The 13,118-nt window shown below is 42.2% G+C and overlaps 1 protein-coding gene across 2 annotated transcripts in view; it reads right to left on the reverse strand.

Moving 5' to 3' along the window:
• Positions 1-1,634: 1,634 nt before the first annotated feature.
• The window catches only part of b3glcta (beta 3-glucosyltransferase a), a 234,110-nt gene continuing 222,626 nt past the window's right edge, over positions 1,635-13,118 (reverse strand). For both annotated transcript variants that reach the window (XM_041198585.1, XM_041198586.1), the window contains one exon: positions 1,635-2,101. In XM_041198585.1, coding sequence (XP_041054519.1) covers positions 1,928-2,101 — 174 coding nt within the window. In that variant the 3' untranslated portion in view covers positions 1,635-1,927. The remainder of the gene's footprint in view (positions 2,102-13,118) is intronic.

Raw genomic sequence — 13,118 nt, forward strand, 5'->3', positions numbered from 1 at the left:
TTCTAGGCCAGTCAGCCTAAGCTCAACTTATTGGAAAAAAATTTGAAGGACACTGTAAATTATCATTTAGAAAGGCACAGATTAATCAAAGACAGTCAGCATGGATTTACTAAGGGAAAATCGTGTCTAACTAACTTGACTGAATTCTTTTGAGGAAGTAACAAGGAAAGTTGATGAGGACAGTGCCTTTGATGAATACTACAAGGATTTAGCAAGACTTTTGACAAGGCCCACATTGCAGACTGGTCATAAAAACAGCAGCCTCAGGCTCCAAATGCAAATGATAAGTTGGTCCAAAATTGATTCAGTAACTGGAAACAAAGTTGACATGTGTTTTGGTGACTGGAAGGCTGTTTCCAGTGAGGTTTTGTAGGGCTCAGTGCTGGGCCCCTTGCTTTTCATGGTATATATATATCAATCATTTAGACTTAATGCATGATTAAGAAGCTTGATACCAAAATTGGTCGTGTGATTGATGGTCAGGAAGAAAGCTGTAGCCTGCTCCAAGATCAGATGGGCAGAGAAGTGGCAAATGGAGTTCAATCTGGAGAAATGTAAGGTAATGCCTTTATGGTGGACAAAAAATACAAGGAAATAAAAAATAAATGGTAGGAAACTGAGAAGCGTAGAGGGGCAGAGAGGCCTTGGAGTTCACAGATCGCTGAAGGTAGCAGGACAGATAGATAAGGTAGTTAAAAAGACTTACAGGATTTATTAACCTTTATTAACTGAGCCATAGAATACAAGAGCAAGATGGTTATGCTCGAACTGTGTAAAACACTAACACAGAAAATGGTGGAAAAATTCAGCGGGTATTGCAGCATCTGTGGAGAGAGAAGCAGAGTTATGTTTTGAAACCGCATGACCTGAAGAAGGGTCATACAGACTCGAAACGTTAACTCTGTTTCTCTCTCCACAGATGCTGCTATACCTGCTGAGTTTTTCCAGCATTTTCTGTTTTTGTTTCAGATTTCCAGCATTCGCAGTATATTGCTTTTATCTTAAGAGTGTAAAACACTTGTTAGGCCACAGTTAGAGTACTGCATACAATTCTGGTAGCCTCATTACAAGGAAGGATGTGATCATACCAGAGGGTGTACAGAGGAAATTTAAGAAGATCTTGTCAGGAATGGAGAATTTTAGCTATGAAGAAAGATTGGAGAGGCTGGGGTTCTTCTCTTTGGAACAGAGGAGGCTGAGAGTAATTGAGGTATAAAATTATGAGAGGCATAGAGCGAGTGGAAGAAAGGACTTATTTCCCTTTGTAGAGAAATCACTAATAGGGGACATCGAATTAAAGTAATTGGCAGAGGGATTAGAGGGGAAGGAGAATTTTTTTCACTTGGCGGGGGGTGTGGGTGGGGGTTGATGGCAGTCTTGAACTCACTGCCTGAAAGGATGTTGCAGGAGCTGGAAAGTGTGATTAGGCTAGAATGCTCTTTTTTGGCTAGTGCAGACATGATGGGATGAATGGCCTCCTTCAGTGCTGTATATTTTCTGTGTATTTATGATATAAAATGGATGGCCAATCTGATCTTGCTGAGACAGGGTCATTTTCACCCCCAGGCAATTTTTCATAATCACAGTGGCAACTGAAGCAGCAAATAGCACTGTGTGTATAATAAAGTAAGTTATTTATATAGATAGAACTTTATTTTTACAAAATTATATAAATTCTTATAACATTAACAGCAAAGCACAGATTGCACAAACTTTCCAGAAATACTGTTTCAAATACTGCCCAAGTGAATTACAAATATAAGTCAGCAATTTACTTAGTAATATAAAAAGTATTAAGCAAAATTTTTAATGTGAATACGGCTTTGGAGGGTATTTTGAAAATCGTGATGCTATTTGCATTCAGTCTTAGTGAAATCTAAGAACTATTTATCGATATATTAAAAATGCATATTCATTAGGAAGGCATTCATAAATCTTCCCTTTCCTTTTTTGGTTTCCTTATTATTTGGTCTGATACAGGTTCATCCTCTTTCGCCAACCAAGTGAGATAGACTTCAACAGGATCAATATTCCAGTGTTTATGGAATGAAATTGGAACCTGATGTGCAAGATAATCTTTTGGATAGTCCATTGGGCGTGCCTAGAAAATAAGTGCAATAGACATGTTAGAGATTTTTTCTCTGCTCATAACTGCCAGATGGTTCAAATTCTCTGGAGTTGTCAATATTTTATTAGCTATCCCACCATGTAGCTTTTGAAAAATTCTATCATGGTTCAGATTTTTCAAAAAAATGCATATTTATAAAGGACCATCCTTTTATTTTTATAGCATTTACTTCATTTCTGTCACTATTATACTTTCATTGAGTCAGAATTTGCTGAAAATAATGACAGCGTGTGAAAGTGCATACCATTATTAATGTCTAAACTAAGCAGCAAATTCAGGGAGTTAAGAGAGTCAAATGTCTGAAATTTGAAGGTTGATTTATGCTGTTCTACATTTGCTTTGCACAAACAGCATCTCACCTCCATTATTTATTTGCAGTATTTGCATATTAATTGCTCCTTTAATTTGCCGTATAAAGTTAAACCTAGTAATTATTAGTATTAGTAGAAAATTGTTAATGACTGCCAATCAGCCCCACAGGCCCTGAAAGTGAACAATTTAAATTGAAGGGTCTCACTTCTTCAGACAGTGAATTGCTGGAAATGTCAAGAAAAAATATTTTTACCATTTTATTTACTTTTTCTTTTATTTTTTTCTCTCTCTTGCTGTGTGCAAGTTGGCTGCCAAATTTTCCTATATTGCAATAGTATTACATTTCATGAAACATTTATTTGGCTGTAAAGCACTAGTGGGTGTCCAGTAGTCATAAAATGTTAATGCACAGCCTTTCCTATTAATAAGTGCATTTTTTACAAAATATTCAATTTTTCAACACAGAAGCAGGTAAAACTGAAACAATTTTAAAAAAGCAATGTTGAAAACCTTCTTTCTTCAATCCCCTTCAGCTTATTAAACCAATATTTTGTTTCTTGTGTCAAAAAAATCCATGATTTTTTAATGCTACTGTATGTTTGGCAAAGCAAATAAGGCTAGACGGGTTCTGAAATTTGTTATAATTAGTTATTATTATAACAATGTTTGTGTTACAGGGATCATGTTAAAAAAAGAAAACATTATATTGCATTGACATGGTCTCCAGCCTCCATAAACTTGAGCTTGACCAAGGCTTGGCTGCCCATGTCCTAAATCGCACCAAGTCCGATTCACCCATCACCCCTGTGCATATTCACCTACATTGGCTCCTGATTGAGCATTGCCTCAATTTCAAAATTCTGAAACTTGTTTTCAAATTGCTCAATGGCTTCATCCCTCACTGTGTCTGTAACCTCTGCCAGCCCCGCAATGCTTCAAGATGTCTGTATTCCTCCAAGTTTAGCATCTTGGGTACCCCTGATTATAATCGCTCCAGCATTGGCAGTCACGCCGTCCACTGCTTAGACCCGAGACTCTGGAATTCCCTCACTAAACCTCTCCATCCCCCAACCTCATTTTCCTCCTTTAAGATGCCCCTTAAAATTTACCCCTCATCTGTCTAAAAATCTTATTATGTGGCTCTTTCAAATTATGTTTGATAAAGCTCCTGTGAAGTGCCTTGGGATGTTTTATAATGTTAAAAGTGCTTTATAAATGCAAATTGTTGTTGTTGAAATATGTTTCATATCTTTAATAGTTATTATTTAGAGCTTTACTAAACCCTGTTTCCCACAATGTCGATGATTAATGGCCATACTCATTAAATGATGATAGCATTTAGTTATGCTCGTCGACATATATAGAGCTGTTAAGTATTGTTCACAGTACGCGTTTGGATCTGCTGTGAAATTATGGCCAGGATTTCCCAGTCGGTGAGCGGGGGGGAGGGGCCTGCCTGCTGATGCGCAAAATGACGCGGGATGACATTGGGCAGAACTCCCGACATCACCCACCCCCCGATTTCAATTTTCAGGTCTGCGGGGGCTCAGCAAAATCAGCTGTGCGCCCGCCGACCTGTCAATGGCCAATTGAGGCCATTGACAAAGTGGTTAAACTGATGAATGGATCTGCCGTCCAACCTTAAGGTTAGTGGGCAGGCCAGGAATCCTGGCGGGCTTAAGAAAAAGCATTAAACCTCATCCGTGGGTGGGATGAGGTTTCATGTAGGTTTTTAAATTTTTAATAAAAGTGTCAATGAAAGTGATGGACATGTTCCAACTCATGTGACAGTGTCGCATGAAAGGACATGTCAGGGGAATTTATCTGTTCTGTTTTAAAAAATTTTTCACACAGGAGCTGATCTCCCCAAGGCAGCACTTAGCCTCAGGGAGTGCGCTTTTTTGTGCGCATGCGTGAAAGAGTGCATTCCCAGCTCAGGTAAATTCACCCCCTCCCGCCCGCACAGGGAGCGCACAGCGCTTCCTTGCAGACATCATGCTGGGTGGGCCTTAATTGGCCCGCCCATGTAAAATAGCAGCGCGCCCCCAATTGGGGGCGCTGATTGGAGGGGCGCCTCCACTTGCCCGCTCCTAAACTTCCACCCCCTCCCCCCCCGATGGGGGGAAAATTCTGCCCTATGAAACACAGTTCCTTATATTCATGTTCCATAGTACAGCTAGGCTGTACACATTTATTTTAATATATGATCTGAAGTTGAGTGACTGACTTTAACACTTATAATGGTTAAGTTGTTTCTTCTGTGGAACTTTGAGGCCAGGAAAAATAGCCACTAAATCTCCTTTTAATTATTGGTTAACTTTGCTTCCTTAAAATAATTGTTTTACTATGAAAGCTACTCTCATACTTTGAAGTGAAGCACCAATAGAAGAATAGAAGCTTGCTCATTTAAACCTTGTGAATGCTTGATGCCCGATGGTGAATGACACAAATTGATGATAGAGAAAGAAATGTCAGCAAGTATCATTATCCAGCTTCAATGGGTGGTGTTACAAAGATTGGCCATGGGATGGGTGAAGCAAAGAAGCAGGTAAAATTTCTACAGCAAGATAACAGCCACTTGGAATTTCCATCTGGGTTCTCCCAGCCCCCTGTTGTAACTTAAGTAAAGATCTGTGAAGAGTCCTGGGGAAATGACGTATACAGCTGTTTGCACAGTTCCTATACAGCTGCTGGCAAAGTCATGATTAGAGATCAGAAAAATCCCATGGGGCAGAAATTTCTGGTCGGCGTGCAGGGGTGGGCCCGTCACGCTGACGCGTAAAATGATGGGCAATGATGTTGGGCGTACGTTCTGACATCATCGCGAGATTTCATTTGGCAGGTGAGCGCTGAAGTCGGCTGTGCGCCCGCCGAAATCTAAATGGCCTATTAAGGCCATTAAGAAACCAATTGAGCCACTTGAGAATGCTGCGCGTCCAACCTTAAGGTTGGCGAGCAGGCCGAAAACCCAAGCGGCCTTTGCGTTTTTCAGGAAATCTCATCCATGAGCGGGATGAAGCTTCCTGAAGTTTTTATTAAATAAGTAAATTAATTTTCATAAATATAAAAACATGTCCCCACTCGTGACACAGTCACACGAAGGGACATGTTTAAATAAATTTTTTAATCGATCCTTTAATTATTTTCATATCCATTCAATCTCCTTGAGACAGCTCTGCGCCTCAGGGAGGTTGCTGTGCTCTTTCGCACAGGTGCGCCAAAGAACGCTGGCCCTGACTCTCCTCCTCCCGCCCGCACAGGTAACATTGAGCACTACTGGCTGCGTATTACACTGGGCAGGCCTTAATTGGCACACCCATGTAAAATGGCAGTGCGATGCCGATCGCGGGCAGTGATTGGCTCCTCTCCCGTCCAGCTCACCCGCCATAGGAAAAATCCTGGCCCATGGATACTCTCATCCATAAGAACAGAGAAGCATAAGAAATAGGAGCAGGAATAGACCATTTGACCCCTCGAGCCTGCTCCACCATTCAGTAAGATCATGGCTGATCTTCTTGTGTATCGATTTCCGCATTCCCATCTAACCCCGATAACCTTTGATTCCCTTGCCTAACAAGAATCTATCTACCTCTGTCTTAAAAATATTCAATGACCCTGCCTCCACCACCTTCTGAGGCAGAGAATTCCAAAGTCGCACAACCCTCTGAGAAAGAAAAAGTCAAAGTTTTTGTTTCTATTTGAGTTCTTTTGCCTCATGTTCCATCCACTCTCTTGAAAGGTAGCCTAGTGTTTCCAATATAAAATGATTTAAGCCACATGTCTCCCAAAAATATTTATTTCTCACTTCTGTAGTTGAAAGAATGTGAGTGGCATTGGGAATGCATTTTTGGAAGGCACATTTGGGTTTATAATAGGAGCAATGGCTGGAGTTGTGAGAAGGTTAGTAAGGGGAAATCTAAGCTAATGGATCTGCTCAATTTGCCAATAGGACCAATGAGTTGAAACTGAAGCTGGCAAATTCAAAATTGAAAGCAACGATATGGGGTATAACTTGGGAAATCTTGTTTATCTGTTAGTTCTCCTCCATTATGGTAAATCTGAAGAGGAATTGCTGGTTTTAAGGTGACCATTATTGCCAGGTTGGTGGCTATTTCTCTTAATGAGAATGTTCACTTTTGTGAATACCTCCAATATATTCACAAAAATTCTATAGAAAAACAAATCACCATATGGTAGTTCACTTTTATTTTTAAACAAAATAACTTATTATCTTATCATAAAAGTGGCAGTTGGCACAAAATCTCCTAGTGTAGATGTAGAAGTAGAAAAAGGAAAATGTTTGTGGTAGAAATATGTCACAGGTCACCCACTGTAAGGTAAATGGCAATGGTTGTACTGCTATGGAAGATCATAACAAGCAGTGGGGCCTGGGTTTTTGCAGTGATAGAGGGCCTCTCCATTGGTGCGAAAATGGCAGAAGAGGTCAAAATCTGGAAGACCCATCCCATACCATTTTTGCAGTTTGGCAAATGAGTATAGTTTGGAACTGGGTGTATACCTGTGGGTTTGGTGAGTGGGGGAGTTTAAAGTGTTAATCTTGTTCTTGAAAAATCTAGTCGTCTGTAAATAGCAGAACTGGAAAGTACTGTGTAAGTAAGTATACAGAATATGTTTCTGCCAGTCTCAGGCAGGGAAATCACATTCTACTAAGAACTAAGTAGTCAATTAGCTAGCAGGTTTAATCTGCTTTCTGTAACTGCAGTTCAGTTTAGTATAAATACAGGGGTCTTAGTGGAGCCTTGCAAACGAGTGCATTTGGAACTGAGTGTATACCTGGGAGTTTGGGGAGTTAAGTGAGGCGAGGAAGGAGGTGTTCCTTCCTTTTGCTTTTCTAATTTGTTCACTCTATTAGTTCTTACTCTACTACAGGGAAAGAAGCTAGCTGAGTGAGAAGCTAGGTGAGTATCTGGTAAGTGGTTATGATCTATTCTATTCCTAAGGTTTAAAATAGTACAAGAACTGGTGGTAAGTTTAAGAAAATATATAAATAAGGAAAATAAATAAGTGAACAATATAATTAAGTAGTTAATTAAGACACATTAAGGTTGCCAGGACAGGTGATGTGCACGGCTGCAGCCTGTGAGAGCTCCTGGGTACCAGTGTGATCCAGAGCATACATGTCTGCAATAAGTGTTTGCAGCTCCTCAAGCTTGAGCTGCAGACACTGTGACACATCAGGGAGGGGAGAAGCTACCTGGATGCTTTGTACCAGGAGGCAGTCACGCCCCTGAGGATAGGGTCTGATGATTTAGTCAGTGGTCAGGGACAGGAGGATATGGCTGCGAGTGAGGCAGGTAAAGAGACTCAGAGGCCAGGAGTGCAGGAGTCTTGGTCTTTGCAATTGTCCAATAGGTTTGAGGTTCTCTTGTTTGGATGAAGATGGGGGTGCAGGGTGGATGAGCTGACTGACCATGGCACTGTGGTACAGGAAGCCATTCAAATGGGGGGAGCAATAAGGAATGCAGTGGTCGTAGGTGACAGTATAGTGAGAGGGATTGACACTGTTCTCTGCAGCAAAGAGCGAGAGTCTAGACGGCTGTGTTGCCTGCCTGGTGCCAGGGTTCAGGACACCTGCTTAAGGCTAGAGCGGAACTTGCATTGGGACGGGGAGGATCCAGATGTCATGATCCATTTAGTTACTAATGACAAAGGTAGAACTATGAAAGAGGTTCTGCATAATCAGTATGAGGAGTGAGGCACTAAATTAAAAAGCAGAACCTCAAAGATAATAATCTTGGGGTTATTACCTGAGCCATGTGCAATCTGGCATGGGCTGCATAAAATTAGAGAGATGACTGGATGGCTCAAAGAGCAGTGTGGGAGAAGTAGGTTCCAGTCTGTGGGGCACTTGCACCAGTACAGGGGAAAGTGGGGGCTGTACCTTTAGGAGGGTCTACACCTGAACCATGTCTGGACCGGTGTTCTAGCGAGCCACATAGCTAAAGAAGTAGAGAGGGCTTTAAATTAAATGGTGGGGGCAAGGGATCAAATTTGGGAAGATGTGTTAAATCAAAGAGTAGAGACAAGGCAAGACAGAAAGGTATTAATGTGGATAATGATAAACAGATCACCACAGGAAGGGGCAGAGAATACAAATCTAAGAGTAAATCAGCAGAGGTTACAAAAATAATAAAAGGGCAATACTAAAGGCTCTGTACTTGAATGCATGTAACATTTGAAACAAAACATAATGCTAACAGAGATAAACAAGTATGATCTTATAGCCATTACAGAAACATGGTTGCAGGATGACATAGATTGGGACCTGAATTTTGCAGGGTATTTAGGAAGGACAGGAAGCTAGGAAAAGGTGCAGAAGTGGCTCTGTTAATTAATGATGGTAGATAGAGAGGGATGATCTAAGTTCAGGAAACTAGGATGTAGAAGCAGTTTGGGTAGAGATGAAAAATGATAAAAGGCAAGAAGTCATCTGTGGGAGTGGTGTACAGGCCCCTGAACAGTAACCTCATGGTAGGTCAGGGTATAAAAGGAGGAAATAAAGGGAGCTTGTCAGAAAGGTACGGTGATAATCATGGAGGATTTTAATCTACATCTAGACTCGAAAAATCAGATGAGCAAAGGTAGCCTAGATAAGAAATTCATTTAATGTTTTTGGGATAGTTTCCTAGAATAGCACATTCTGATGCCAACCAGAGAACAAGCTATACTAGACCTGATATTGTATAATGAGATAGGATTAATTAATGACCTCAGTGAAGGCACCCCTAGGTAGCAGTGATCATAATATGATTGAGCTTTACATTCAGTTTAAGGAAGAGAATGTGGGTCTAAGACTAGTATTTTAAACTTAAATAAGGACAATTATGAGGGCATGAAAGCAGAGCTAGCTAAAGTGAGCTGGCAAATTAGCTTAAGAGATAGGTCAATAGAAATTCAGTGGTAGACATTGGCCAGAATTTTCCTGTCGGCAAGTTGGGGGCAGGGCCCGCTCGCCGACGTGAAAATGATGCGGGATGACGTTGGGGGGAACTCCCGACATCATTCCGGTCCATTTAAATCTTTAGGAAGGTGGGCGGACAGTGAAATCCGCTGTCCGCCCACCGACCTGTCAATGGCCAATTGAGGCCATTGACAGGATAATTAAGATAATCAAAGACCCTGTCCGTCCAACCTTAAGGCTGGCGGGCAGGCCAGGAGCCCCAGGGGGCTTCTGATAATACATGAAACCTCATCCACTGGCGGGATGAGGTTTCACGTCCATTTTTAAAAACTTTAATAAAGTTTCTGTGCTTCTTATTAACATGTGCCATTTTGTGTGACATTGTCACATGAGGAGGACATGTTAATAATTTTTTTATTTTCTATTTTTAAAGTTTTTTACACTGTCACTAATCTCCCTGAGACAGCACTTAGTCTCAGGGAGCAGTGCACTCTTTCGTGCGCATGCGCAAAAGAGCACACTTTGACAGTTGGGGAATCCCCCCCCGCCCCCGCACAGGAAGCGCAAAGCATTTATCGTCAGGCAGCTAGCTGGGCGGGGCTTAAATGGCCCGCCCACTCAAAATGGAGGCAGGCCCCGTTTTGGTGGCAGGTGTCGGCTGCCCACCCACTGCCGAGCCAGTGGGGCCCACCCACCGAGGGCATAATTCTGCCCATTTAAAGCAATATTTCATAATGCACAGAATGGATACATTCGAAAGAAAAATTCTTCGGACTATTTAAAGGGAAGAGTGTGGAGGGAAAACGGGAGTGCTCAAAGGAGATTATTTTTAACATTGCAGAGACACTTTATTCCAGAAATGTGTTTCACAGCTCAAAAAAAGAATCAAACCAACATAAAGTGCCAATACGGATAAAGGAAAGATGCATAAAATTCTGAGATGTACAGCAAAGGAGCAAGACAGGGAGAATTAAATCATCACTTAGAAGGGTTGATGCAAACAGGAAATATAAGAGTTGTATAGTAAAAAATATAATGGATAATTGCCAAGGATTCTTTAAGTAAATCAGGAGCAAGAGAAGAACATAAAGAGTAGTTGCCTCCGGGACACCCTGGTTCACTCTTCCATCACCCCCTATACCTCAACCCCCTCTCACGGCTCTTCCCATGCAACCGCAGAAGGTGCAACACCTGCCCCTTTACTTCCCCCCTCCTCACCATCCAAGGGCCCAAATACCCCTTTCAAGTGAAGCAGCATTTCATTTGCACTTCCCTCAATTTAGTCTACTGCATTCGCTGCTCCCAATGCAGTTTCCTCTACGTTGGAGACGCCAAACACAGACTGGGTGACCGCTTTGCAGAACACCTTCGTTCTGTCCGCAAGCAATACCCAGACCTCCCTGTCGCTTGCCATTTCAACACACCACCCTGCTCTCATGCTCACATATCCGTCCTTGACCTGCTGCAATGTTCCAGTGAAGCTCAACGCAAACTGGAGGAACAGCACTTCATCTTCCAACTAGGCACTTTACAGCCTTCCGTTCTGAACATTGAGTTCAGCAACTTTAGATCATGAACTCTCTCCTCCATCCCCACCCCCTTTCTGATCCCCATTTTTCCAATAATTTATATATATTTTTATTTTCCAGCCTATTTCCATTATTTTTAAATGTATTTGCATCCATTGCTTTATCTCTACCTTTTAGCCTATTTCAATCCCTTCCCCCCACCCCACCCCTACTAGGGCTATCAATACCTTGCTTGTCCTGCTTTCTACCCTTAATGCCACCATTAGCACATTTCTTAGCTAACATCACCACCATCAATACCTCTTTGTCCTTTTGTCTATGAAATCTTTTTGCTATCTCCACCTATCACTGGCCCTCTATCCAGCTCTACCTGTCCCACTCCCCTTAAACCAGCTTACATTTCACCTCTTTTCTATTTTTACTTAGTTCTGTTGAAGAGTCATACGGACTCGAAACGTTAACTGTACTCCTCTCCGCAGATGCTGTCAGACCTGCTGAGCTTTTCCAGGTATTTTCATTTGTGTTTTGGATTTCCAGCATCCGCAGTTTTTTTGCTTTTATAAAGGGAATTTGAACTGTTTAACAGTGGCAAGGGAAGGTGATATCTAAGGGCAGAATACAGTGGGATTTGAAATAATTATTTTAACTTTTTACTGTTGAAAAAGGCAGACAACTCAGTTGAGTGAGGTATATATTGGTCTGAGAAAACTGGAAAGCATATTAGTTAAATGGTTTAGGAAGCTGAACCTAAACAAGACTGACAATTTCTATCCATGCGTACCATGAGGTGATTACAAACCCCTTCAACAATATCATTCAAAATTTACTGGAATTGAGTAACATCCTAATGAATTAAAAAGCAGCAAATGTGATCTCCACTTTGGGAAAAAAGGGAATTCACCTTTTGGCTTCATGTCAGTTGTGGGAAAATGTTTGAGACTTGGATGGGTAGGAATGATCTATCAGGTAAGGCTGTGATTGGACAGAGTCAGCCTGGGATCAGAATGAGTCAGTTGTCTACTGAGTGAATTTACTCTCTGGGAAGGGGAATATGAGGGGAAATTTAAAGGGCAGAATCTTCTGGCTGGCGTGCGTGTGGTGGAGTCCGCATGCTAGCGCCTAAAATGTCACGCGAACTTCCTGACATCAGCGCGCGGCATCGCGATATTTCAGTTGGCGGGCGCGCTCTGCAGTGGGACGTGCGCCCGCCATTAATTAAAGGCCTTGTTAAGGCCCTTAACTTGCCAATCATCGAAGATTTTGCGAAGTTCGGCTTGGCGCACGAACCCAATGGGCAGGCGGGTAGGTGATTTTTTTTTTTTACAAACCTCATCCAGTGGCGGGATGAGGTTTGATCGCAGTTTTAAAAACGTTTAATAACGTTTTTGTTTATTTTATTAACATGTCCCATCTCGTGTGACATTTTCACATGAGGGGGGCATGTTAATGAATTTTTTATTGTTCTATTTTTTATATTTGCCAGCCTTTCAGCGATCTCCCCGAGGCAGCACTTTGCCTCAGGAAGCACGCGAAAGAGCGCACTCTTGCATTTGGGGAATCCCCCCCCGACCCCGCACAGAAAGTGCATAGCACTGCTGGGCTGGGCTTAATTGGCCCGCCCACTTAAAATGGTGGCGGGGCCAGTTTCGGCGGCGGCGATCGGCTGCCCACCTGCCCGCCTATCTAGGGCAAAATTCTGCCCAAAATTCTTCAACTTAAACTTCTCTTGCTCCATTTTCACAGGAATTAAGAGTTTAGATCCAGGAAGATTTTTTTGTCAGGATTCAAGGGCCTGAATTTTACCCTTGGAGGGTGCGCGCAATCGGTGGGCTTGGGGCTGTTCGGGAAACAAACCACTGACTGCGATTGTCCCCTGACTGCAATTTCACACTGGCTGGCCAATTAACAGCCAGCCAGCATGAAACACTTGCTGAAATTCTCAGTGCTGCCGTGGTGGGGGCGATAAGAGGGCGGGCGATGACGTCACTGTGGGCGCAGGTGAGCGCTGTGAGAGAGCTCCCTGAAGGCAAGCAGCTGCCTCAGGGATCTGCAAACCTTCAAATGGCTAAATAAGGGTTTAAAAAGTTGCCAAAAATTGTCCATGCATCACAATTAAGCACCTGAAAATATACCTAATGAAAATGCTGTCCACAATATTTATTTTAATTTTATTTTTCCCGATGTCATCTTGTGCAATTTTACCCTCCCCCACTGATCTGGTTGGGTG

This window comes from Carcharodon carcharias, chromosome 11 (genome assembly GCF_017639515.1).
Source record: "Carcharodon carcharias isolate sCarCar2 chromosome 11, sCarCar2.pri, whole genome shotgun sequence".
Taxonomy (NCBI): Eukaryota; Metazoa; Chordata; class Chondrichthyes; order Lamniformes; family Lamnidae; genus Carcharodon; species Carcharodon carcharias.